This window comes from Notothenia rossii (assembly GCF_949606895.1).
Source record: "Notothenia rossii genome assembly, chromosome: 6".
Classification (NCBI taxonomy): Eukaryota; Metazoa; Chordata; class Actinopteri; order Perciformes; family Nototheniidae; genus Notothenia; species Notothenia rossii.
In genome coordinates, this window is record NC_136909.1 from 83697634 (window position 1) to 83724217 (window position 26584).

At 41.1% G+C, this 26584-nt stretch overlaps 2 protein-coding genes across 2 annotated transcripts in view; one reads left to right on the forward strand and one right to left on the reverse strand.

The window, feature by feature from the left end:
* The window catches only part of LOC307043215 (zinc transporter 6-like), a 41761-nt gene extending 23425 nt beyond the window's left edge, over positions 1–18336 (reverse strand). The window contains exons 1-5 of the mRNA XM_079687531.1: positions 18172–18336; positions 16690–16755; positions 8372–8452; positions 4825–4860; positions 1753–1847 (exon numbers count right to left, since the gene is read on the reverse strand). Of these exons, the coding sequence (XP_079543657.1) occupies positions 1753–1847; positions 4825–4860; positions 8372–8452; positions 16690–16755; positions 18172–18239 (346 nt within the window). The 5' untranslated portion in view covers positions 18240–18336. The remainder of the gene's footprint in view (positions 1–1752; positions 1848–4824; positions 4861–8371; positions 8453–16689; positions 16756–18171) is intronic.
* Positions 1–26584, forward strand: part of sult6b1 (sulfotransferase family, cytosolic, 6b, member 1) — a gene marked incomplete at its 5' end in the record, with an annotated part of 106696 nt that overhangs the window by 65207 nt on the left and 14905 nt on the right. The window lies entirely within an intron of this gene.

The following is a 26584-nucleotide window of genomic DNA, read 5'->3' on the forward strand; positions in this document are numbered from 1 at the left end:
CACACACACACACACTGACCTCATTCGTCAGTGGACTGTTCATACAGACACTGAGTCAGCCTAAGAGGAGGAGAGGAAACGAGAGGAAGAGGAAACAGGTGAGAGGGAAGGAGATAAAGGAAATGATGTGCGAATGAGGGGGAGGAGAGAGGGAAAATGAGAGGAGAGAACATTTGAACAGATGAGGAGATGGAGAAAGGAAACAAGGGGAGATGAGAAGAGAAAAGGGGAAGATAAAAGGAGAGGATTAAATAGGAGGGGTGAGAGGATGAAACAAGGGAGGAGAGAAGGATACAAGTTATAGGAAAGAAATAAGAGAGGAGGAAATAAGGTAGAAACAGGGAAATTAAAAACTGGAAGTATATAAGGACATAGAGAGGAGGGGAGAAAGGGGGAGATACAAGGAGGGGAGGGGAAATGACCAAAAAAGGAGGAATGGGGAGGAGAGGATGACAAGGAAGCAAGGAGATGAGGTAAGAGGAGGAAACATAAGAGGAGAGAAGAGAGGAAAAAAGATTGAAATGTGGGAAAGAAAAGAGAGAATAGGAAATAGGAGTGAGGAAATGAGAGCAAGGAGGGGAGAGGAAAGAAAAGAGAGGATAGGAAATAGGAGTGAGGAAATGAGAGCAAGGAGGGGAGAGGAAAGAAAAGAGAGGATAGGAAATAGGAGTGAGGAAATGAGAGCAAGGAGGGGAGAGGAAAGAAAAGAGAGGATAGGAAATAGGAGTGAGGAAATGAGAGACAAGGAGGGGAGAGGAAAGAAGGAAACAGAGGATAGGAAATAGGAGTGAGGAAATGAGAGACAAGGAGGGGAGAGGGAAGCAGGAAACAGAGAGCATAGGAAATAGGAGTGAGGAAATGAGAGACAAGGAGGGGAGAGGGAAGAAGGAAACAGAGAGGATAGGAAAAAGGAGTGAGGAAATGAGAGAAAAGGAGGGGAGAGGGAAGAAGGAAACAGAGAGGAGAGGAAATAGGAGTGAGGAAATGAGAGGCAAGGAGGGGAGAGGGAAGAAGGAAACAGATAGGATAGGAAATAGGAGTGAGGAAATGAGAGACAAGGAGGGGAGAGGAAAGAAGGAAACGGAGAGGACAGGAAATAGGAGTGAGGAAATTAGAGAGAAGGAGGGGAGAGGAAAGAAGGAAACGGAGAGGAGAGGGTGAAAGGAAGAGGAAAGGAGGGAGCTATAACTCCCTTATAGGAAATAATAAATATAATAATATACATTTTCAGCATTAACGCCACGATAGAAAATGATTAGTGATGAATATGATATAATCAGATAATCAGATATGATATAATCAGTTACGCTGACAAAGACATAAATATATCAGTGTTAAAGTTTGGTAGACGCGCTGACATATAACATCTTTGTTTTAAATCCGGTTCATATCAACTCATATGTCTGTTGTCTCTCCGTGCTCCACAAACATCCCAAAAATAATCTTTGGAGAATGATTTGAAAAGCTCATAGTGTCATTTTTAAGAACTGTGTTTGGTTATTCCGATTCCTGCAATTGGGAAGGGACTAACCTCGGATTTAACTACTGACAAAAAAAGGGACCCAGCATTTCATTTAAATTCAGTAATCCCCCCCCCCCCAAATGTCCCCAGTGAGGGCGAGGATTACCAAACCCAAAGTGTCCAGAGGGGAAACCCAAAAACCACCAAATCTGTGCTTAAAAAACATGTTTAAAACACAATCAGGTGGGGATGTTTTCTGCAGAGGGACAACGTGTGTTTGGGGAGTTTACCTTCTGAGACGTAGGTGAAGGGTTTGTTCCTGACGGACAGCAGAGTCAACAGGTTGAAGAATAAAGCCACAAACGTTCCGACAAGGAGGCGACCGCTGCAGAGAGAGAGAGAGAGAGAGAGAGAGAGAGAGAGAGAGAGAGAGAGAGAGAGAGAGTTAAAACTAAATAACTTTAAAAGGCAGTGCAACAGTAAGAATTTAATTGTACTAAAAGTATAAAGGATACAATATATTTTCGTGCATGTAAAACAGAGAAACTAGTCTTTGGCTTCAATGGGAAAAATATGCTTTTAAAAATCGACCAATAAAGCAAATGTACACGGAAACTAAATACACAACAGCAGCTTCATTAAAAGGAACCACAGAGGCCTGTACTACGAAGCCGGATTTTTGCTTAGCGAGCTAACTTCAGGGGAAACTCTGGGTTTCCGGTCCTACGACGCTGGTTCTCTTTTTAGCGGGCTAGATCTCCATGGTAACTTATGCTGAATGGCTAACCTGCTCCGGAGCAGGTTTAGTTCCAGGCTAAGAGATCAACTCAGTGAAAGCACCGCCTGCTGACCAATCAGAGCTCCGTGTGCAGAGTTCAAAGCGATCAAGTCATATTACAGGATAAAGGAAAGTTTAGTCTGCCGTTGCAGGAAAGACAGCCGGCAAAAATCACCGACTGTGTGAACGTGAAAATAAATAGAATATCACCTCCCATCTTCAGAGCAATCTGACGAATATAACATTAGCGTTAAGAAAGCTTACTTAAATATCTGCCACAACATAAGTAACCGGATCAGAGTAACATGACGTACAGTCCACGGCACTGTGAGTGCAGACGTTGATGTGTCCCATTATCATTCATATCACATCATAATGTATCATATATCTCCTTATCTGAGTCAGCTGAGCCGTATCTGGCCGTGCAACACTCACAGTGTCACATACTGTATGGAGAAATATTATTTTAAGCAACACATTAAGTTGACGAAACACTCGAGTCAAATGTAATTAAAGTCAGATCCACTCGTGTCTTAGACGGGGCAGTGATATCATAAACCTGTTAATGTGAGCATTCAAACACTTTTTCTGTTACCAGCTGTATTCACCTTGCAGGTGCAGCTATGTGGCTTTGATCCTGGATACAGTGTTTAAGTCATGGATGTTTAAAGTTTAACTTCTTCATATTTGTCTAATATTATAGTTGACTTTTCATTCAGGAAGTATGACGCTGCGCTGTCAGTACGCTTCTCCATGTTTGTGATTGGTCAAATGTTGCTAACCCCGCCCCTTTTATGTGAACGCGCACATAACTAGATAGGGCAAAGCTGGCTTGAGTTAACGAGTTGATAACCAGCGTCGTAGGACCGCTTAGCGAGATTAGGTAAACTGGTTAACTCAAACATATCCAGGTTATGTTGAACCGGCTTCGTAGTACAGGCCTCAGGTGTTCGACACTGAGGGGGTATAAAAGTAAAAAAATATATATATTGATAAAATGATGAGCGCTCAGGTAGCAAGATAGCTTTAAAAAGTGACCATCCTTCCTGACTAAAATATTTTATAACAGGGACAAACTATATTCACTGTTTTATTTACACAGGAGCACAGGTACTGCATAATGAAGGCAAGACTGAGTGTAGAGCGCTGATGCTCCTAGTGGTGAGTGGGAGAACTGCAGGAGGTTCATTGAAGAATTTTGAGATGTAAATACACACACACCATTTAAGCACCTACAAATTGGTCCAAACAATCAGCGGGGGTCAGAGGGCAGCCCCCTCCCACACACAAACACACACATCCCTTTTACAGATTAGAGAGGGACAGGGTCTGTCTCTTTACCCAGCAGACACCTGTCCCTGCGGTTAGCGCCTGTCTCTCACGCCGTCCAATCACATCCACTCAGAGAAGACTTGGGGGGGGGGGGGGGGGGGGGGGGAGAAATGAGGGAGGTAATCTCGTCACAGGAGACAGGTTTAAGTCTCGCTGTGTTTTCAGTTATAAAAGCCGCCACTAATCTGTTTTATTACAGAGAGATGATGTAGAGAGAGGACAAAGCAGGTGAGGGGGGCGAGAGAGGTGGTATGACAATGGCAGGCAGAAAGAGAGAGAGGCTGAAAGACAGGGTTTCTACAGCTTAAGGAAAGTTAGATTTAAGATGTTTTAATGCCACTTAGGAGGAAATTCAAGGGCAATTGTATGCACAGTTTTCCAGATGCTTTAATTAAAAAAATTGCACCGAAAGTGACAGTTCTTTTCCAGATTTTAAAATGTGATTAAAAAATGTTTTCATGGAATCCTGATTCAGAACTTTTGAATAGTGATTTAGGTCTTATTCTTAAACTAATGAATATATTTCCCTTCAGGACTTATTTTTAAGGATCTGCAGAGAGCCCTGGATGAAAAGCATGTTTTTTGTTTGTTCCTTATCTTACTGTCTGTGATTAGATTCTGAACCTCCCGACTTCTACAAAACGTTATATGTATCTATGCCATTGTCTTCCTTCGTGACAAAATTCAAGACACTTTTACATATTATATATTTTTATTCTATATTCACTAGCATTGTTATCTTTCACATTATTTTCCCTATTCCAAAAGTTTTAACCAAAAATTGAAAGCTTTAAGAAAAGATTTGCAAAAATGTTGGCTTTCAAAAAATCAGTTTGTTCCCTGACTGAGTTGATGTCTCGCTAAAGTGTTGAAAACAATCCGCATGTGTTTAATTATCACACACACACACACACACACACACACACACACACACACACACACACACACACACACACACACACACACACACACACACACACACACACACACACACACACACACACACACACACACACACACACACACACACACACACACACACACACGTCACTCTCTCACTCCCCGTCTCTCTGAATATGTAACGCTGTCCGTCTGACCCAAATATTGAGGATGTTCTGTTCCAACAACAGCTGGCACTGTGTGTGTTCTAACAGAGGCACACAGGAGTATATCATGTTTTGTGTGTGTGTGTGTATTCTACAATATCATAAGGGAATATGTGTGTGTGTGTTTGTGGAGGCAAAATACTTACGTATGGACCTCAGGCTGCTCCATGAAGCGTTCCACACTGAGAAAACAGAAACAAACAGTCAACAACACGGCCAGGTGGGACTAGAGTGAGAGAGAGAGAGAGAGAGTGTGTGTGTGTGGGTGTGTGTGTGTGCGTGTGTGTGCGTGTGTCTGTGTGTGTCTGTGTGTGTGTGTGTGTGTGTGTGTGTGTGTGTGTGTGTGTGTGTGTGTGTGTGTGGGTGTGTGTGGGTGTGTGTGTGTGGGTGTGTGTGTGTGTGTGTGCGTGTGTGTGTGTGTGTGTGTCTGTGTGTGTCTGTGTGTGTCTGTGTGTGTGTGTGTGTGTGTGTGTGTGTGTGTGTGTGTGTGTGTGTGTGTATGTGTGTGTGTGTGTGTGTGTGTGTGTGTGTGTGTGTGAACTAGAGATAGAGCGATCGCGACAACTGAAATGAATGAAAGGAGACAAGGAGCGAACAAACAACGAGAGAAAACAGGAAATACATTAACACACAAACACACATCGCCAATACCACACACGCGCACATGCGGACACACACACACACAAAACAGTCTGTATACTCCCTCTGTGCTGCTGCCCTACTGAGCCATCATGTTGGCAATGTACTACACAGGCAGGAAACATTACTGTGTGTGTGTGTGTGTGTGTGTGTGTGTGTGTGTGTGTGTGTGTGTGTGTGTGTGTGTGTGTGTGTGTGTGTGTGTGTGTGTGTGTGTGTGTGTGTGTGTGTGTGTGTGTGTGTGTGTGTGTGAATCATCTTAATGTTCTCTTCTCTACACCTCATAGGTCAAAGTGTGAGATTTACAGAAACAGATTGTAACATAAAATAAATAAAAGTAATTAAAGCAAAGAGTTCTGATTCATCTGTTTACCATGCAATGTGTTCAATGGAAAGTGCATTTAATTTGCTATGATGCCATGCTGATCCTATTTAGCCCTGACTGAAATGTAAATACAACATTTGATGCAATCATTCTTTTGTTGGTGTGTCTGCAGAGACCGCTCAGGAAATTAGTTAGCTAAGTCAATGCTGACCATTGTCCTTTTAATACATGAATAAATACAATTAAAATACATTTGTGAAGTATTTAAAATAAAAGAAGTTGGTTGAGGTCTATGTTCACAAAGAAAAACTAAACACTATGAAGTATGCATCCACATTTTATTGTACTGTATATAATATTATAGATAACCAAGTTTAAGTTTAATATTCCTGAATCCAACTAAAAACTACTTTTTTTTGTGGTTTCTTAGGAGTTTCTTCTGTCTTTACTTCAATGTCCACAGAACTGTCGGCTGTGTTTAAATCCTCCTCCTTTCACCAGTCAGTAAACTGCAGCATTGTGTGCTCACCTACAGATTGTGACACACTTGTATTTATAGTTTATGGTTAAACCGGACATTTTAAACTTTCTTGCCATTATATAGATCAAAACACACACATACACACAAACACACGTACCATACACGTGTTGTTGTCAGGAAGCATGCCAACAACTTGTCGTGTGTTTGTGTTTGTGCCCCTCCCTTCCCTGAGAACTGACCGCAAAACAACCCCACACACAGCATGGCCGTATGCGTAAGTGTGTGAGTGTGACATTCATTGAGCCCTTAAATAATCCGTAATTCAAACACACACACACTCACTCACTCACTCACACATTCAATTGCCAGCCAAATAGAGCAGATTATTCTCTGATATTCGTCTTTGCACTTTAAATTAAAATGTTTTCAACTCTAGGGCTGTGCCAATAACTGCAGGACCTTGAGTAATCACTTGAATCTCCAAAAACTCTCCATTATATAAAGCGCTTTTCACACCTTTTCAGTCCCTGCTAGAGAGGTAGGCCTTTCCTCGGAGAAAAAAGTTCCAATTTCTGATTGGCTGGGCAAACCACGCCCCGTAAAACTCGGAAAAGTTTTGTGAAGCCGCCATTGTATTTGCTGACATTAGCATTATTAGCATTAGCCCCGCGCACCAACGGAGAGAGACTAACTTATGGCAGCACAAAATAAAACATGGGAGCGGTGGAGATGAGGAGGTGTCGGCGTTCTGGGGATTGACTCGGAAGGCTTCAGTAGAAGCTGCTGGGACTCCCAGCAGCTTCTACTGAAGGCAATCCCCAACTCCGAGGACTTCCGGCCGGGGACTCCGGGTGGCAGTATACGCCGTGAAGTTGTTTGCCGGCTGCCAGTAAACCCAAAGCAGAAGAAGAAGAAGTGACGTCAGCGGCTTCATTTGCGTAATCTTCCCTCAGGGAACTTATTCCGGTGTGAACGCGATCTGCTCTTTAGCTCCATGGGGGGTACTAAGTGCTGGGAACTAAACTAAGTACGGCAAAGTACTTGGTGTGAAAGCGGCTAGACCCATGTAAATACACCCATTTTTACAGCAGAAATAAATAAGCTTACAGCCTGGTACAAAAAGAAAATGGTCTTTATAGATAATGTTCCCCCTTTAGGACAACTGTACTGTAATGTGGCGTCTTTAAACTTCATATAAGATGTTTATTTAATGGTTTCAGAACTGAGAGCCACTACTTTTCAAGACCAATTTGAAAAAGCCCATTGAACGTATCGTTGTTTTTTTAGCTAATGTAATAAAAATATAGCACTTACTATATCACATTACTAAATAACCATATTTTATATTGTATACACATTATTATCATTAATGTATTTGAAAAGAGCATATCAACTAATTAGGAATAAGATGCCACCTAATATTAGATTATAACTATTGATGCAATAATGTGTTCATTACAGCTAAAGGTGGACACATATGAATAATTCTGTGTAGCTTAACATCTGAAAATACATTATGATCAAGTAGTTTATTATATTTTTGTATTAGTATTATGAATCTGGAAAGTTAAAGCAGAGTAAAAAGTAGAATGATAACCTCTGATATGTCGTGAAGTAGAAAGTAGCAGAAAGTACTGGTTGTTACAACACAATGACACGTATGGGTTTTGTAGAGGAGAAAATGGACAACAATGGTTTGCAAACTCCTCAAGGTTGTTGTGTTTGGATAATCTGGGTTATAGTAAATGTTGTGTGTAGTGTTCAGATGTGTGCAGAATGTCCTTGGGTCCAATTATTGCATTTTCTAGATTGTTTGATGAAAAAGCAGAGACTGGAGGAAAACATGCACGCTGAGAGGACAAAGCACTCATAATGAAGAGAGAAAAAAAACAGACAAAAGAAACAATTGGAAATATTTTGTGTATTGCTTTGGAAATATTAATTCTGTTGTAGAACGTAATTGAAATTTTAATTGAGAGAGACAGAGTGAGAGAGACAAAGAAAGAGATGTGGTGAAAAAAACAAAGAAAGACATTGGATCTTAATCTGGATCTAAATACTGACTTTAATTATGTGTGTGTGTGTGTGTGTGTGTGTGTGTGTGTGTGTGTGTGTGTGTGTGTGTGTGTGTGTGTGTGTGTGTGTGTGTGTGTGTGTGTGTGTGTGTGTGTGTGTGTGTGTGTGTGTGTGTGTGTGTGTGTGTGTGTGTGTGTGTGTGTGTGTGTGTGTTAGAGAGAGACATACACACCTTTCCTTCAGGATGAACAAGGCTCCTAGCTGGATGAGAACAGTGGACGCAAAAACAGCCAAAACCTCCAATCGATCAAACCTGAAGGGCGAAGGAGACATGGTCATTAAAAACTGGGACAAACAGACCCAACAACTCCCCAGGTAACCTCTGTCTAACGGTGCATTCATGTTCAACTAGGAAGTTTTTTTTAAAAATCAAAGTTTTCGTCATTGAAAGTTGGGAAAAACTCACGAACATCTACCTCAGAATTTGGGAATGCTGTCCGGGGCCAACAGTGTGAAAGTGGTGGTAATTTACAATTAACATAGTAGTGTAGTCAGCATTGTAGCACTTCCTGTTCCTTCGTCTGGAAGTCAATGGTAGTTTGAACGTGTTTTTGAAGCTGCCGAAAATAAGGTTTGTGGTTAACACAAGCTGAAGAGATTTTAAAGTTGAGTTCTACGACATAGTCAGTATATATGAATTTGAAAGTGAAGTGTCTAACTATACGTCATTATGACCAACATAAGCTGACTTTAGCTTAGCGGTGGTGACAGAAGTCATGTGACTGACGTAGTTCCTTCATAGCCTCACGTTAGATTTATAGTTTAAAAGTTTGCATTTCAATATTCATAAAGTGGTTTGAATCGGTTGAGACGATCTTGCTGAACAAAACTGTCAGTACCGAAAAATGTTTGTTTGCCACAGAGCTTTATTTTTTGCAATAATTTTGGATTGGAAAAATAGCCTTTTTTTGCCTTAAATATGGAGATTTTATACAAATATGTGTCTGTTTTATTAAGTCTTTTAGTAAGTTTTACACTTGTGTTTCTGTTTTAACCATGCAAAGCATTTGAAAAGTGTAATAATAAGTAAGAATAAAGTGTATTATTGAACAGGTTTTTGTTATCAATAGTAGTAGCATGGCAACAATCCAGTCGTTCAATACCTGCAGGGAGAGGGAGACATTGTCATAAAAACTTGAAGAAACTGACCCAAAAACTCAGAAAACACCCCATTCAAACAACCTCTGTCTAATGGTGCATATACATTTTTAAAGGGATGTTAAAATATCTGAGTTGCCAACATTGAAAGTTGGGTAATTTATTGTTTACTGTTTCTAACCATGCACAGCATTTTTAAAAGTGTATATATAATTGCTTTAAAAATAAAGTTTATTATTGAGCTCTCTTATTGTGATTAATACCAGCAGCATGGCAAAAACAACATGTGTGTATATGGTTGCTACTGTTGCTGAACCCGTGCCTCAGTCAGGAGGTCGTGCTGAGTTCACGTTGAGGTCGGGCGGAGGTCTGTGCAGGATGAGAGGCTTTGTCTCAGTGAGTGGTCTGCGGGGTGATGGGGGTTAAAGCTGACGCTGACTGTCAGCGATCTGGTGGGCTGCAGCGTAATACCTCAACACTGAGAGCTGCTGTGACGGCTTTATAGAGACACGTCACTACATACAGGCGGGATTACAGATAATGTACTTTAATATAACGGTACTATTTACCGCTTTCATGGAGTTCAATCTTCAATGCAGGATAAGAATATTAACCCTTTAGAGAAAACACCTGTCAAGTGCCAATAAGTAGTGTGTGTGTGTGTGTGTGTGTGTGTGTGTGTGTGTGTGTGTGTGTGTGTGTGTGTGTGTGTGTGTGTGTGTGTGTGTGTGTGTGTGTGTGTGTGTGACAATTTGTTTTGAAGCGATGAGCCAATTGTCAGATAGTCCAGCAGATATGTGAAAGAATTGTGCTTTTGATGATAAAAGCATGAAATTTGGCACACTGTTAGAGCATGCCCTAAGGAAGATTTTTGGCTATCATTTTGAAAATGGCCGCCATTGGTTGTTATTTTACCAGTAGTTTAGGATCTAGACCACCTAGGATCTTGATTCTGGTGGCTAATCCTACATTTTTAAGGATCGGGAATGCATTGGTACTATTTACAACATGCTATAATTTAGCTAAATATATGTATCTGGTATTCAGGGAACAAAATACACAGTAAACCATTAACATATTTATTATGGTGAAGTCATACATGTTACATAATACATATGAAATATTACAGGTTTTCAAGTAAATGCAGACTTAGTTCTGAAAACACAGTCCACCACAGTGGCAAAGGGCAGTGTACAGAATTGCTACCTTGACACATTCAGGAGGAGTTCACGACAGGCCTGGGTCGATTGGGCTGCTGTGATTGCCAGTAGGCTACTACCAGATCCGTGTCAACTGTGCGTATTGACACCTTGCTATACCCTTCCTTCACAGCATCTCCTAGGTGCAGTAGGATGCGGGTATCAGCCTCCTCATGTGTGCATGTTGCAAGTACTGATTATTTGTTTGCCAGTGTTGAGGGCTGTCGCACTGGTTGCCAGGAAGAAGAACAGTTCAGCCTTCTTGTCTTCAATGCGCAGAAACTCTGGCCACTTTCCAGGAATGACACTGGATGGCTCAACGCGTCTATGAACTCCCTTCCCTCTCTTGCTGCGTGTTTCAGCCTTCAGACTTTCGGGGAAATATTCATCCCACACGACATCAATTCTGCTGACATGCTCCAGCTGAGACAGGATGTACGGTGAGAACGCTTTCTGCGAATAATAAAAAAAGGTCTTAGCAGCACCAGGTCGTAGCATGTTCACAAGAGTAGCCCCATCAAGGATGAGGCATTAACTGTGTGGTGGGATGCATTCTCTTGTAAAGAAATCAGGTCCTCCAAACAGCCCACCAAGTCTGACTTGGTACCAGTTCTGAGTTTCCCCATTTGTGACAATGATGATGGACATGCCTGGTTTTCAAGTTTATTATATTTCACGTAATTAATCCCAAAAAACTCATCCAGACTTCCATCACGTATCTCAGATACAATGTACAGCCTAGAGAACAGAGAACAGTCAGTCTTCAGAGATGAGAGCTGTCGTTGGGAGCTGGACTTCTCTTGGACTGGAGGCCGGCTGAGTAGAGGGAGGTTTTTCCTTTTAATGGGACCGTTGATGGGCTTTTTCTGTTCGACCAGGCGCTCACTGACATACAGTGGAGGAAATAAGTATTTGATCCCTTGCAGATGTTGTAAGTTTGCCCACTTACAAATAAATGAACAGTCTATAATTGTAATGGTTGGTTTAATTTATCAGTGAGAGTAAGAATATCAAAAAGAAAATCCAGAAATGTACTTTATATAAAAGATACAATTTGATATGCATTAAAATGTGGGAAACAAGTATTTGATCCCTTTGCAGAACATGTGTTAGTACTTGGTGGAGAAACCCTTGTTGGACACACAGAGGTCAGACACTTCTTGTCCACTCCTCTCTGAAGATCCTCTCCAAATCCTTCAGGTGTTGAGGCTGATTCTTGGCATCTCAAAACTTCAGCTACCTCCACAGATTTTCTATGGGATTAAGGTCTGGAGACTGGCTAGGCCCATCCATCACCTAAATGTGCTTCTTCTTTAGCAGCTCCTGTGTTGCCTTGGCCGTATGTTCAGGTGTATTGTCCTGCTGGAAGACCCATCCCTGACCCTTTTCAGTGTCCTGGCTGAGGGAAGGAGGCTATTGGCCAAGATGTTACAGTACATGGCCCCGTCCATCCTCTCTTCGATGCAGGGAAGTCATCCTGTCCCCTTAGCAGAGAAACACCCCAAAATCATAATGTTTCCACCTCCATTTGGGTGTCATCTGACCACATCACCTTCCACCAAGCCTTCTCTTGATCATTCAGATATTCATTGTCAAATTTCAGAAGGGCCTTTCATGTTCTTCTTGAGCAGGGGACCTTGCGGGCGCTGCAGGGTTTGATCCATTATGGTGTAGTGTGTTACCAATAGTTGTCTTGGTGACTGTGGTCCCAGCTGCCTTGAGATCATTAACAAGTTCCTCCATTGTAGTTCTTGGCTGATACCTCATCTTTCTCATGATCATCAATACCCCACGGGGAGAGATCTTGTGTGGATTCCCAGACCGAGGGTGATTGATTGTTGATTGATGTCCATTTTTTTCCCTTCCATTTCCGAATAATCGCACCAACAGTTGTCACCTTCTCCCCAAGCTGCTTGCTGATGGTTTTGTAGCCAACCCCAGCCAAGTGCAGGTCTACAGTCTGGTCCCTGAGGTCCTTAGACAGCTCTTTAGTCTTGCCCATGGTGGAGAGGTTGGAATCTGATTGATTGATTCTGTGGACTGGTGTCTTTTATACAGGTAACAAGTTGATATGAGGGGTACTTTCCTAAAGGAAGTGGACTTATGTAACCGGTCTGTGGGAGCCAGAATCCTTGTTTTTTTGCAAGGGGATCAAATACTTATATCCTTCAGTTAAATGCAAATCATTGTTTATCTTTTATATAATTTCATTTTCTGGTTTTTCTTTTTGATATTCTTACTCTCACTGTTAAAATAAACCTACCATTACAATTATAGACTGTTCATTTCTTTGTAAGTGGGTGAATTTACAAAAACGGCAAGGGATCAAATACTTATTTCCTCCACTGTAGGTGTCATACCCGTCGTGTCCGAGTTTCTCAATCTGGTTCAGAGTGTCAATGACTGCTGCATCTGCAAGGTCTCTAGTATCCAGTACAAGAAGATATTCACTGCTTATTTCACAGAATGGATTGCTCATGTCTTATGTAGCACCAGTTAGTGCTTTAACATCTTGTGCAAATGCCATTTGTGCATGTTTGGTCTGCTCATGGTTCAGGGTGTCAGTCTTCTTTCTCTTCTCAGTGGAGGCCTTAAACTCCCCAACCACACGTGCCATCTCGGGGCCAGACACCATCCAGCATCGCAGAGCTGCAGGGTTCTCTGTCAGGCCTACAGCATCACCATCACCTTTCACAGAGGCATTGTTCTGCTCGTGGGCCTGGTCAATGACAATAGCAGAGAAGCTGCGTGTCGTCTTCTTCACAGCAAAGTTTCCTTTCAGAAACTGTTGATGGACATCAGGATGGTTATCTTTTAGCACAATCATGTCACGTAAGTGGACTGGTATCCATCCGGCATATTGGGTGTGTCCCAGGGAAAGGACCCTTCAGGTCACCATCAAAAAAGAGATCAATGATCTCAATGGGATTCACCTGCATAAATAAAGGTTTGAAATGAAATGAAATGAACCAAGGCACAATCTTGGTCAAGGCATTTATGTAGAGTAGGAAGTCGGCCTCTCTTATTGATCGCACATAGATCATCAACTCTATTTCCAGCTGCAGGATGATAGACCTCAAGTGGAACTGGGAACATGACACTGCTCTTGTCCACCCGCTACCCCTCCAGGAGGTCGCCTGAATACCAGATACATATAGTTAGCTACATTCTAGCCTGTTGTAAATAGTACCAATGCATTCCCCATCCTTGAAAATGTAGGATTAGCCACCAGAATCAAGATCCTAGGTGGTCTAGATCCTAAACCATTTTGAAAATGGCCGCCATTGGCACCATTGGACAAATTTGCGATGGCCCTATAGCCAAAAAATCTTCCTTAGGGCGTGCTCTAACAGTGTGCCAAATGTCATGCTTTTATCATCAAAAGCACAATTCTTTCAGATATTTCACATATCTGCTGGACTAAGACACCTACAGGTTAATAGGTTACGTATGTTATGTGTAAACACACACACATACACACACTCATGGAACACTGTGTGGGCTGAAAGCCTCCCTGCTTCTGGGTCAGATGTCCCTGTGGTTAATCTAACTGACAAAAAGCTGCCGTCTGCTGGACACTGACTCACCACATCACCTGTGTCCCCCTCCTCAACGCAGTTTAATGCAGAAAACTTTAAATCAATAATCCTAATTGAAATGGAGAGCAGAGGAACTACGTGTTTAATATTTGCATTTGAGGACATTTCAAGACAATGGAGGGTCTTGAGACTTAGTTTAGAGCACACATGTCAAACTTAAGGCCCGGGGGCCAAATCAGGCCCGTGGTGGATTTAATTTCGGCCCACAGGATAATTTCTAATTACTATTAGATCTGGACCTCTGGTATATAGCACGCACACCTTCACTCCATCCTGAGGGTCTCCTCAGCTCAGAGCCTGAGCCCAAACATTGATGACCTTGCACCCAAGATGAGATGCCAAGTATCTGAACTAGCATCACAGAGCAGCACACTGAGTTTAATGGATGTTTCCTTCTGCACTTTCTCTCTCACGACAACAGGGCATGTTTGGTTTCTCTTTGAGGGAAATAGTTTTGTTGAAGCTGTTGTTGGCCTGTGGAGAAATGTAATCATAAGAAATGAGTCTGGAAAAGCTGCAGATAGAGCCATAAGAAATGAATCAACTGATTATTTAATGTTGTTTTATAGGCAATCATTTAAGCTTTGTTAGTTCCAGGTTTAATATGTGCAATAAGTTCATTTCAATACGTTCTGCAATAAACATTGAACCAGTCCGGCCCTCCACTAGTACCCATTTTTAAATGTTGGCCCACTGTGCATTTGAGTTTGACACCCCTGGTTTAGAGTAATTTATCAAAGGGACAATTCTCTGTAAAATTGCAAAGTTACTACTCAACTTTCTTTCAAGCATACATACATTTTCTGTAATGTTTATATCTGTATGTTGTCAATATATCTATTGTTATCTGTATGTAATCAGTTGCTGTGTGTTGGTGTTTACCTTTGAGTATATCAACCAAAAATCCCCCTGGGACAACAATTCTGAATATTAAACTAATCTAATCTTTCTTGAGGAAATCCTGGAAAAGCATGTTTTAGGCTTTGATGATAATGGTTATGTTTTGGGGAGAACACGGTTAGATGCTGCCTCTATCTATTATTGTTCTTCTTTTGTTTCTCTAATTATATGGAACCTCCAACACAATTTCTGGTGCTGCCAAACGTGCTGTATTTTTGTGAATGAAACTCTACTGTGTACAATTATACAAATGTAACCATCCATAGCACGTTTAGGTGCATCAACCAACCTCCAACAAAGTTACGTTCCGATACAACGAAACCGTTTTCTTAATTTTGAGGGGAACCGGATTACAGTCACTCACTTGCTGGTTATGTAGGCAACAAAACGTCATTGTTAATGTAAGTAAAAGGCTTAAAGTAAGCCACACACAATATAACCACCCCACCCTCACACAGGAGTATTATGGGAGGCAAGTGAAGCTGAAAAGCTGATTTTCGCTCGATCACCACTCTGCAACACCTCAAAGTCAGAGGTCACCTGTAACTGAGCTTTTCTGTCGATGCTCCATCTGTGTTTAGTGTGTGTGTATGTGTGTGTGTGTGTGTGTGTGTGTGTGTGTGTGTGTGTGTGTGTGTGTGTGTGTGTGTGTGTGTGTGTGTGTGTGTGTGTGTGTGTGTGTGTGTGTGTGTGTGTGTGTGTGTGTGTGTGTGTGTGTGTGTGTGTGTCAGCAGTGAATGACAGAACAAACCAACACAGATGGAGCTCAGACTGTAAATCTACTGATATAGATATGCATGAACTGCAAAGAGCCCACAGGACAATGACCAGTTTCTCTTGTTGTAAATGTAATAGCTATGAGATCCAGTAAGTCAATGTTTAATTTAAAACTACCAAAGAGAACAAGTTTAACTTCATTGGAAAACACCACAATGCTAATGTTTAACTTAGGAACAGATATCCTATAGATATTTAGTTCCTAAGTCCCTGTCTTTAAATAGCCCATATTTAAAGACAGGGTTCATACACTTTATCACCAATGATTTTCCATGACTTCTCCAGGACCTTTACCTAATTTTCCATGACCAAAAACATTACTCTTTCTCAGCGGTACCACTGAAAATGGTTTATTTTAACATTGAACAGGAAAATAAGGTCTGCATATGAAACATGTTGTGCCTATCTAAAATCAAATAATACTACTACTAACCCTAACCCAACTCAAATCTCTCACCAACAAAACACCCCGTCAGTTAAATACCATTTTACGTTTCATTACTATACGATACAGTATTTATTCTCATTATAGTATTACTATTTAGGCGAATAGATAAAATATAAATTATATTTGATGCAACTTTAGTTACATTTTCTTGACTTTTCCAAAACTTTGGGAAAAATATTATTTTCCATAAATTTCCCAGGGCTTGGAATTAGCATTTTGAATTTCCATGACTTTTCCAGCTTTTGAATGACCGTAAGAACCCTGGAAAGAGTGTATTCCACTCCTGCAGCAGAAATGTAACCAGCTTGATGTGTTTGATCATTTGACAGCATCCATCTTTATCTCGGTTAAAAAGTGAATTCTACCCAAATAAAAACCTGTACAAGAGAAACTGACAGTTAGTCCACAAAGTTAGATCCTAATTCCCCGGAGCTGTATATACTTCATAAAACATAAATGGTGGACTCACCCAAAGGAGTAGACCTGACTGGGTTTCTTCATGGAGACCCAGGAACTGATGAGACAGGTGATCAAACTGAGGGGGGGGGGGGGGGGGAGAGAGGGGGGGTCAGTGACAGACAACAGCCAGATAATGAAAACAGCCAGGGTCGACTAAAGTACCTTTTATTTATTCATTATTATCTCAGAATGAATCTTTCATGAGGGGAGTTGTTCCCATCCCGTTACTTCTCATCTCTTTTTGATTTTATTTATTTACACTTCAATTTTAACCGTGCATGTGTAAACAGTACGTTCATAATTAATGCAATCGTCAAACAAGCAATTTATGGTCCTTCAAATGTTTTGCAAAATAATGAAAAATTGCCGTAAAAATGTCCTTGGTCCAGAAAAAACTAAAATGATTTCAGGGGTAGACATTAAGGGTAAACTTCTTATCACCGGCCCCACCATTGTAACCACCGGCCGGAGCATTCGCCCAAAAAAATCGACGAATGAAGAAAATGAACACATTTGTTCCAATAGTAATTTATGCACTAACTACATTACTACTTGTACTACAACATTTGAATCATCAGTTCTTCCTCATTTTCCTCAATTATTCATATTTGGTTTATTAAAATTATTATATTGTGGTTATTGTTAAAGAAAAAAAGGAGGGTGACATTTCTGCTATGAGTATTATTATTTGTATAATGCGCTTTCTGCCTTCCTGTCATTAGGAGTTTGACATGTAATGGCTATGTAATAGATTAGATTAGAACCTTCATTATCCTAAACTGCTGGGACATTTCCATATAGCCAATACCTTTATATTTCCTGATCTTCACGTACTTGTCAGCATGGGTCGGCATTGATGTACAGAGCCGACAGAAGACCTTGTTGATATCACCATATTGAAGCCAACTCCATCGATCAAGCTGGCTGAAACGTTCTCTCCTTCTTCTTCTTCTACTCCCTGTCACTCTCCTTTAACTCGTCCGGTGACTTTCTTTTATCTGAAGATTGTTTTTTGCCCGGCGCTTCGCCAATTACGGGTGTTTTTAAAAACAATTTTGGCGAATGGTTGTTTTCACCCAACAACGACAACCGCCTCACGAAACGCTATGTTGTAGCATTAATAAACGAAACAATTTAACAAAAAACCACAGGACCATTTTTTTTTTTTAAGCAATATTTTTAGTGGCTCGAGGGGGCAAGTGGAAAGTAGCCTACGTTATGCTGGCCCGGGGTGTTTAAATAGTGCTTCCGGGCCAGCGGATTAGCATTTATCGTTATAAAACACAATGAGACAATGTTTAATTGGTCCAAATAAAACACAAATTCATTTTTACCATCATATAGAACAAAATACAACAGGAAATCCTAACATGTTCTAAGATGGCAATAGGAATGGCACTTTTTGGAAAGTGATTATTTCTTTCTTTAAGGGATTTTTCTGTACAAACATTGTGAACAAAGCTGAGGAAAACACACGTTACAGATGACTCACCTGAACAGGTCGAAGATGGTGAGGTATGTGTAGGCCGTTAAGGCTGTAATGACAAAACAAAAACACATTACAAATCAAACACAAGTCAATGTAAAGCACTGTTGTTCTTGTAACCAAAAGAACAAAGAAAAATATGTATATGGAATCAATTCGTCAACGGTAAACTAGATATGAATCGTTTCTGTCAGATCTGCATTCATTTTGAGAGAGAGGGAAAAAAGACAACACGGAGCATCTTACAATTTAAAGGCACTACATAAGAAAAAGTAACTACGAAGGAGAGAGGACAGCGACTTTCAAACTTGGCTTTACAAATCGAATTCGGCACTGAATATAAAAGCTCAACCTGAAACCGTGAGGTTGAAAACCTTTTGTTGGTTTTTGTTTAGCCATATGTCAGGACTGTTGACTTAAACAAGAACTGACACAAGGACACTGTGTGTGTGTGTGTGTGTGTGTGTGTGTGTGTGTGTGTGTGTGTGTGTGTGTGTGTGTGTGTGTGTGTGTGTGTGTGTGTGTGTGTGTGTGTGTGTGTGTGTGTGTGTGTGTGTGTGTGTGTGTGTCCTCCCTGTGGAAAAACAATGGATTAAGAAGCGCTCTTCTCCTTATGAAAGTAATACCAGCGATTGATAGAAAACATGGACCAACAGACCATAAGGTGAAACCTAATCTTTATCTGTGCAGAAATACCAGGTTTAAACCGAGTGAATATATACGTGCAAAGTATTCAGATTGATATCATCGTTACGAATCAAGCTTCAATTATTTGGGGCAGTCCTACTAACAAGAGACTTGTAAATTCACCAGTGGGGTATTTATTTACATATTTTATGTCGCAGAACAAAATGTTAAAATCTATATGGCTAAAAAATAAGTTGGATTTCAGACATGGAAACAGGAAGGGCTAAAATGCCGACTAATTTTCGGGTTTTAGGTAGGGCTGCTCGATTATGGCAAAAATCATAATCTCGATAACTTGGGTCAATAATTGATATCACGATTATTAAAAACGATTATCCATTTACTTTGAAAACATGAAGTTATTGGAGAAAACAAATTTGAACAGTATGTTTTTAACAGTTGATTACCCTGTTATTTAATTCAACTGAAAAAACAATTAAAAAAATGTAATTAAAAAAAAAAAGTAATAATAAAAAAAGAATCAGCTGACAGGAAGACTGGAGGGTTAGTTAGCCAAGATTGATAATTAGTAAGTCAGTCAACAAGCCAATAACGTCATCAGTCAGTTAAACAGGCAGCTTCACAGATTCAGGGATGTCCTGCCTGTCTCTCTGCCTGTCTGCCTGTCTGCCTGTCCTAATGCCCGCCAACCAGCTTTCTGTAATCAGGTTCTGCTGGGGGGATGAAGAGAGCGGATTAGAGCGGCTTTGTGCTGAAAGAACATTTTGTTTCCCCACCAGCGGAGTCCATGTTGGCCAACCTGACGCCATGTAATCCTGACAGAGAAGCCCCCAGTAGCCAGAGAGAGAGAGAGACAGATAGAGACAGTCAAAGAGAGAGAGAGCGAGAGACAGACAGACAGAGACAGTCAGAGAGAGAGGTAGAGAGAGAGACAGACAGACAGACAGACAGACAGACAGACAGACAGAGAGAGAGAGACAGACAGAGAGAGACAGACAGACAGACAGACAGACAGACAGACAGACAGACAGACAGGCAGACAGACAGGCAGACAGAGACAGTCAGAGAGAGAGGTAGAGAGAGACAGACACACAGACAGACAGACAGACAGACAGACAGACAGACAGACAGACAGACAGAGAGAGAGACAGACAGAGAGAGAGGGACAGACAGACAGACAGACAGGATGGAGGCTGAGTGACAGACTGTCACTGAGGGATGGAGACAGACAGACAGACAGACAGACAGACAGACAGACAGACAGACAGACAGACAGACAGACAGACAGACAGAAGGCTGAGTGACAGACTGTCACTGAGGGATGGAGACAGACAGACAGACAGACAGACAGACAGACAGACAGACAGACAGACAGACAGACAGAGACAGACAGACAGACAGACAGACAGACAGACAGACAGACAGACAGACAGGAGGCTGAGTGACAGACTGTCACTGAGGGATGGAGACGGGCAGACAGAGGGAGTTTAGAGGACAGAGACACAGGCTGATGGACATGAACACAGACAGGCAGATGGAGAGAAAGTGAATGAGGGACAGACACTGAGTAACAATGGAGGTAGAGATTTGTAAAAAAGCTCCATAGAGGCTGTGGAGTGTCAGTCAAAAAAAGATCGTATTTATGAAAATGATCAAATACTAAACGGCAAGACAAATTGATTTTCTAATATTGCTGCATGGACTTCTCAGGAGGAGGTACTTTTTGTTCTGGTTTGCTCACTTTTAATTCACTTTACCTGTGTTTATTTCATTGTGAAAACGTCTTCAATATACTCAGAAGAAGGGCGGGCTGTCCAAATTGCCTGGAAGCTAAATTTGACAAGGTAGACTTCAGAATCTGAATGAAGGATCCAACACTTAGATATCAAGGTCTTATCAAAAGTTGATGTATGGTGTCTTTTCTAATATATTTATATAACAATGAACAAGAGAATTACAGAAAAACAGTAGCTTGCAATTCAAATGTAATGTTTCAGGCTCCCTCCAACAATGCTCATCAAATAGGATTATAAAGAGGAATAGAACATGGAGCCTATTACTCCACATAATGTCCATAATAAAGTCCTTTTGCTGTTGTCATTGTGATACGCAGTAGCTCGTCTGGCCGCACATCAATGAGGTTTGATTTCATGGTGTTGTGTTGAATAAAAAGCTGCAGACAATAAAGGCAATAATAACACAAACGCTGACATCACAGTGACCCTGAAAACAGGCCGGACCAAATCAATAACCGGGCTGATATTTCCCCTCAGATTGGTTTACAAATCACACACACACACACACACACACACACACACACACACACACACACACACACACACACACACACACACACACACACAAGTCTCCTGCTTACAAACACTGACACCCAGAGGACGTGTGTGTGTGATACCAGAGCAACAAACAGACATTATTTTAGTCTCACACACAGAATGATTGGAGAATATGATGCACCCTTTAAACAGACCAACAAACATACACACAAACACGTGTACAGACATAAAGACACACACACACACCCGCCCCACAGGACCTGAATTCAATACCCAGAGCAGAATGACGGATTAAAATCCCTGCGTGTTTTCAGGAGTGATCGATAAAGAGAGGAGAGGAAGTTTGTCAAACATCTCGCTTTAGTTTCTTCTTTTCTTTATGATTAGTTTAACTTTTGTGTGTCATTTCCATCAGCTTTCACTGCCTTCTTTCCACTTCTACTTTGTTTGAAAACTCTAAACAGTTAGAGGAAAAAGCAAAGAAAGCATAAGGATTTAAAAAGAGGAAGGAGGTAGAAGTGAAGAAAGGAAAGAAGGAAGGAAGCGAGGAATGGATAGACAGATGAGGAGAAATAGGAGCAGAAGGATAAATATTTAATGATGTCTGCAGAGGAGCAGCCAACACACACACACTAACACAAAACCAAAGGCTAACACACACACACGCTAACACAAAACCAAACGCTAACACACACACACGCTAACACAAAACCAAACGCTAACACACACACACGCTAACACAAAACTAAACGCTAACACACACACACGCTAACACAAAACCAAACGCTAACACACACGCTAACACAAAACTAAACGCTAACACACACACACGCTAACACAAAACCAAACGCTAACACACACGCTAACACAAAACTAAACGCTAACACACACACACGCTAACACAAAACTAAACGCTAACACACACACACACGCTAACACAAAACCAAACGCTAACACACACACACACACACACACACAAAACCAAACGCTAACACACACACAACCAAACGCTAGCACACACACAGACAACCAAACGCTAACACACACACACGCTAACACAAAACCAAACGCTAACACACACACAACCAAACGCTAACACACAACCAAACGCTAACACACACACACACAACCAAACGCTAACACACACACACGCTAACAAAAAACCAAACGCTAACACACACACAACCAAACGCTAACACACACACAACCAAACGCTAACACACACACACAAAACCAAACGCTAACACACACACACACAACCAAACGCTAACACACACACAACCAAACGCTAACACACACACACAAAACCAAACGCTAACACACACACAACCAAACGCTAACACACAATGAGTATTAGCACGACTAAAATATGGGCACTGCAGTTATCACTGTAAACCTCTGAGCTTCAGTGTGGGGACAATAATCTTTCACATCATATCAAGCACAACTAACTTCCTCCTGAGCGGCATCAACCAATTACAAGACTGCGTTAACCATGGAGTGTTGAACAGGCGTAACATAAAGAAATGAAAACGTAATTTAAATGGACTGTATTTATATAGCCAGTCTTTACGACTCTTCAAACCTATTCCAGTCAGTATTTACACAGAGGTAGTGCCATACAAGGTGCTCAAGGACACACACACACACACACACACACACACACACACACACACACACACACACACACACACACACACACACACACACACACACACACACACACACACACACACACACACACACACACACACACACACACACACACACACACACACACACACACACACACACACACACACACACACACACACACACACACACACACACACACACACACACACACACAGGGTTAAGTATCTTGCCCAAGGACACATCAACACACTGCAAGGCTGCAACTTTGAAACAAGTACAAAATAAATGAGAGAACATCTTGAGATTGGATCCATTTCCCACTTCCTTCACCCTTACATCTGGAGCACTTGTTCAGACCACAGCCATTTTTAAACTTGACCTTCATGTTCTCACTACACATCTTTAAAACTCTAATCTCAGACTTGAACTTGTAATACTGTCTTTTCTCTTATGTTTTTAGCTTATATGTTATTTGTAACTATGATCTTAGTATATTTCTTTAAGCACTTGAGTCTACCCCTGTCAGATGCTATATAAATAAACATATACATTGATTAATGGTTACGTTTTGAGATGCCAAATCTGGCGAGAGATGCAGAATCTCAAAAACAAACTTAATTTTGATCTCAACTTCACATCGTCGTGCACAAATCCACAGACAGACATATAGAAGTGGCAAAGTCCTAAAACTTGCTTTAGTAAGTGTCTCGAGGAGCACCTTGTGTCATGATGACACCCACACACTTCTCACAAGATAAAAGGAAACATCAGGGCTGCTATCACAGAGGGTAAAGATCCCCAAAAAGTTTTAAAGCTTGGCCACGGTGAGGAAAAGTTAGCGTACAAGAAGCTAGAACGAACGAACGAGAGAGCACACACACATACACACACACACACACACACACGGTTGTGGTGTCGGGTCAGCTCTTGTGCTGCAGATGTAAACTAAAAGCTTCTATCGAACGCTTCAACTACTGCGGTGAGAAACTCCCTGGGGAGGAGGAAGACGAGGAGGAAGACGAGGAGGAGGGGAAGGATTGCCAAACGCTGACACTGACCAATGAGCGAGAAACATGAGACCGAACCTAAGGGACACACACACAGAAAATGACACACCTGAGACATACACACAAAGTCACTTAGAGCATGAACACAACACGAGTGACCGCAACTTTGTTTATTAACATGCCAACACACACACACAAACACACGCGTTACCAACTATAGCTTGTAATGGCTCATTTGAGGCGAGCAAGTCTATTGAGCCCATTCATTAGTAGTTATTTAGTTTAATAAGTCATATTAGACATTTGTAGTGCACATACCATTGCCGCACTTTTAATCGCTAACTTTTCAAATGAAAACACTTCAGAGAGGAGGCGTATAATATTAGCGTGGCCATGTAACGGTCTTAAATCGCACCTAAACCATAGAGCTGTAATACCTCAGGAGGACCATTGAACTCCCATGTTTCTATAGTTGAAGCTGATGTACGGCCGATCATTTTATCAAGGTAAAAACACAGAAAATCTGCAGACTTGGTTATAGAAAATGGAATCAACTGTAAAACGCCTAATATTGTGGAAACTGCCGAAAATATAGATGCAAAAAAAAAAGGTTTTCAATCAGCAAATTTACTGAAAAATGTGCAATTTAATATAGAAATGTTTTTCTTTTATATTAGTGGATTCCTCTGGCGTCACTGGGATACAGAAATATGTTCAAAGCTCTGAATATTTTAATACATTTTACTAACACTGAACTCTGAAGAAGCGTACACACACACACACACACACACACACACACACACACACACACACACACACACACACACACACACACACACACACACACACACACACACACACACACACACACACACACACACACACACACACACACACACACACACACACACACACACACACACACACACACACACACACACACACACACACACACACACACACACACACACACACACACACACACACACACACACACACACACACACAGCTTCTGTCGATATGAAACCAGAGTCAGGCAGATCCTTATGTCTCAACGTGGGATTTGAGAGGCAGCTGGCAGTGATACGTTAAACCAAAAACACAGCGCTATCTCCCTTAAATCCCCCTCTTTATGCCCCCTGTGCCCTGACCCTGTACACCCCCCCCCCCCCCCCCCCCCCCTCCTGCTTATAATCAATGCAACATCATCTGTTAAAACAAAACTGCCATTAGGTAAACTAAGTGGCGATATGTTCAGGGTCCTTCAGATTCTAGGAGCCGGTGATGAGTCAATTATTATCACTTCATTTTAGGAATTAACTGATTTATATGTAACCCTCTTATGACCGAGAAATTATTATTATATAAGAGATGCAGCTGACAGGCAGCTTCATGAATAGAGCGACAGTTTCCATATTCTGTAATATTTTGAATGTAATTTGTATAATTTGTTGGGGGGAAATTATTACAATTATCTCTTTTCAATAAATGTTGAAGTTTAGGACTATACGCTAAAGTTATCGTAAATCTTTGGATCACACGAATCTGATCGATCCTATACAGCCACAACTTGAATCTAATCTACTAAATATATATAACGTGTGTGTGTATGTCTCCCCAGGCTGTACGCAAATCAGAAATGTTTGACTCCAATTGTATTTTACAATATTAAGATTCGACAATCTGTTGCATTGCATCACAGATGGCCGTAGGTTAGATTGCAAAGACACGGTGTATATGACAATATAATATTTATAAATGATTATTTATGTTTTAGATCTTATTTTTAGAGCAACTCATTGCCGTTTCAGTTTCTCAAATGTGAGGATGCGCTGCCGATAGTTAGAAATGTGATTTGTCTGGGTTTTGGACTTTTGGTTTTACAAATACAGACAGACTTTGGAGATCTAAACACCAAAGGAATTCACAAAATGATTGTGCCTTTAAATGTGGGAGCAGATTCACCGACATCAGTGTGTTAAGATGATCGAGACATACTGAGAGAAAAGGGCAGATGTAGTGTCTGTTTGGGGAGTAAGACACACACACACACACACACACACACACACACACACACACACACACACACACACACACACACACACACACACACACACACACACACACACACACACAGAGCTGGCTGTACTAAAGGCCCCTGGGACGCACTGCTTCACCAGCTGTGTTCTGACACACAGGAACACCGAGGTCCTGGGGACAACACACACACACACACACATTCACACATATATACACACACACACGGCTCAGATCGCATATGCACATTCAACCATGAGATGAGAAACAAACAAACTAATGGATATGCACACAAACACTGCATCGATGCACAACACAACAACATGGACAAAACAAATGTCTCCGTGTTATTATATACTCACAGATGTACTAACAGTTTGGCACTAAGTGTGTTTTTTATGATGGTTTATTGTGATATTTTCAAGACAAACAAGTTGTGAAGTCCTTGCTGCCCATCGTCTATTCTTGTGTCCCAAGAAAGGAGACATGCGTTTCTATTATTTTGTCCCCTTCATTCAAAGCAGTGAGTACAAGAATAACAAATTTAATATAGATCTGTAAAATGCAATATTCTCCCTCAATTTCAGAAACAATGATTGCCAATCTTTCAAGTGCAAAACCACACACATGTCCCTGCTCCTACAGCAACTAGGGATGGGAACGATTAATAGAATATTCGAAATTATTCAGGTATTCGAATATGAGAATATGAGTTATGAATATATATATATATATTTTTTTAAATAACTTTTTTTTTGGGTGCGGTGCATACGTTGATTACATATTATCAAATGGAAT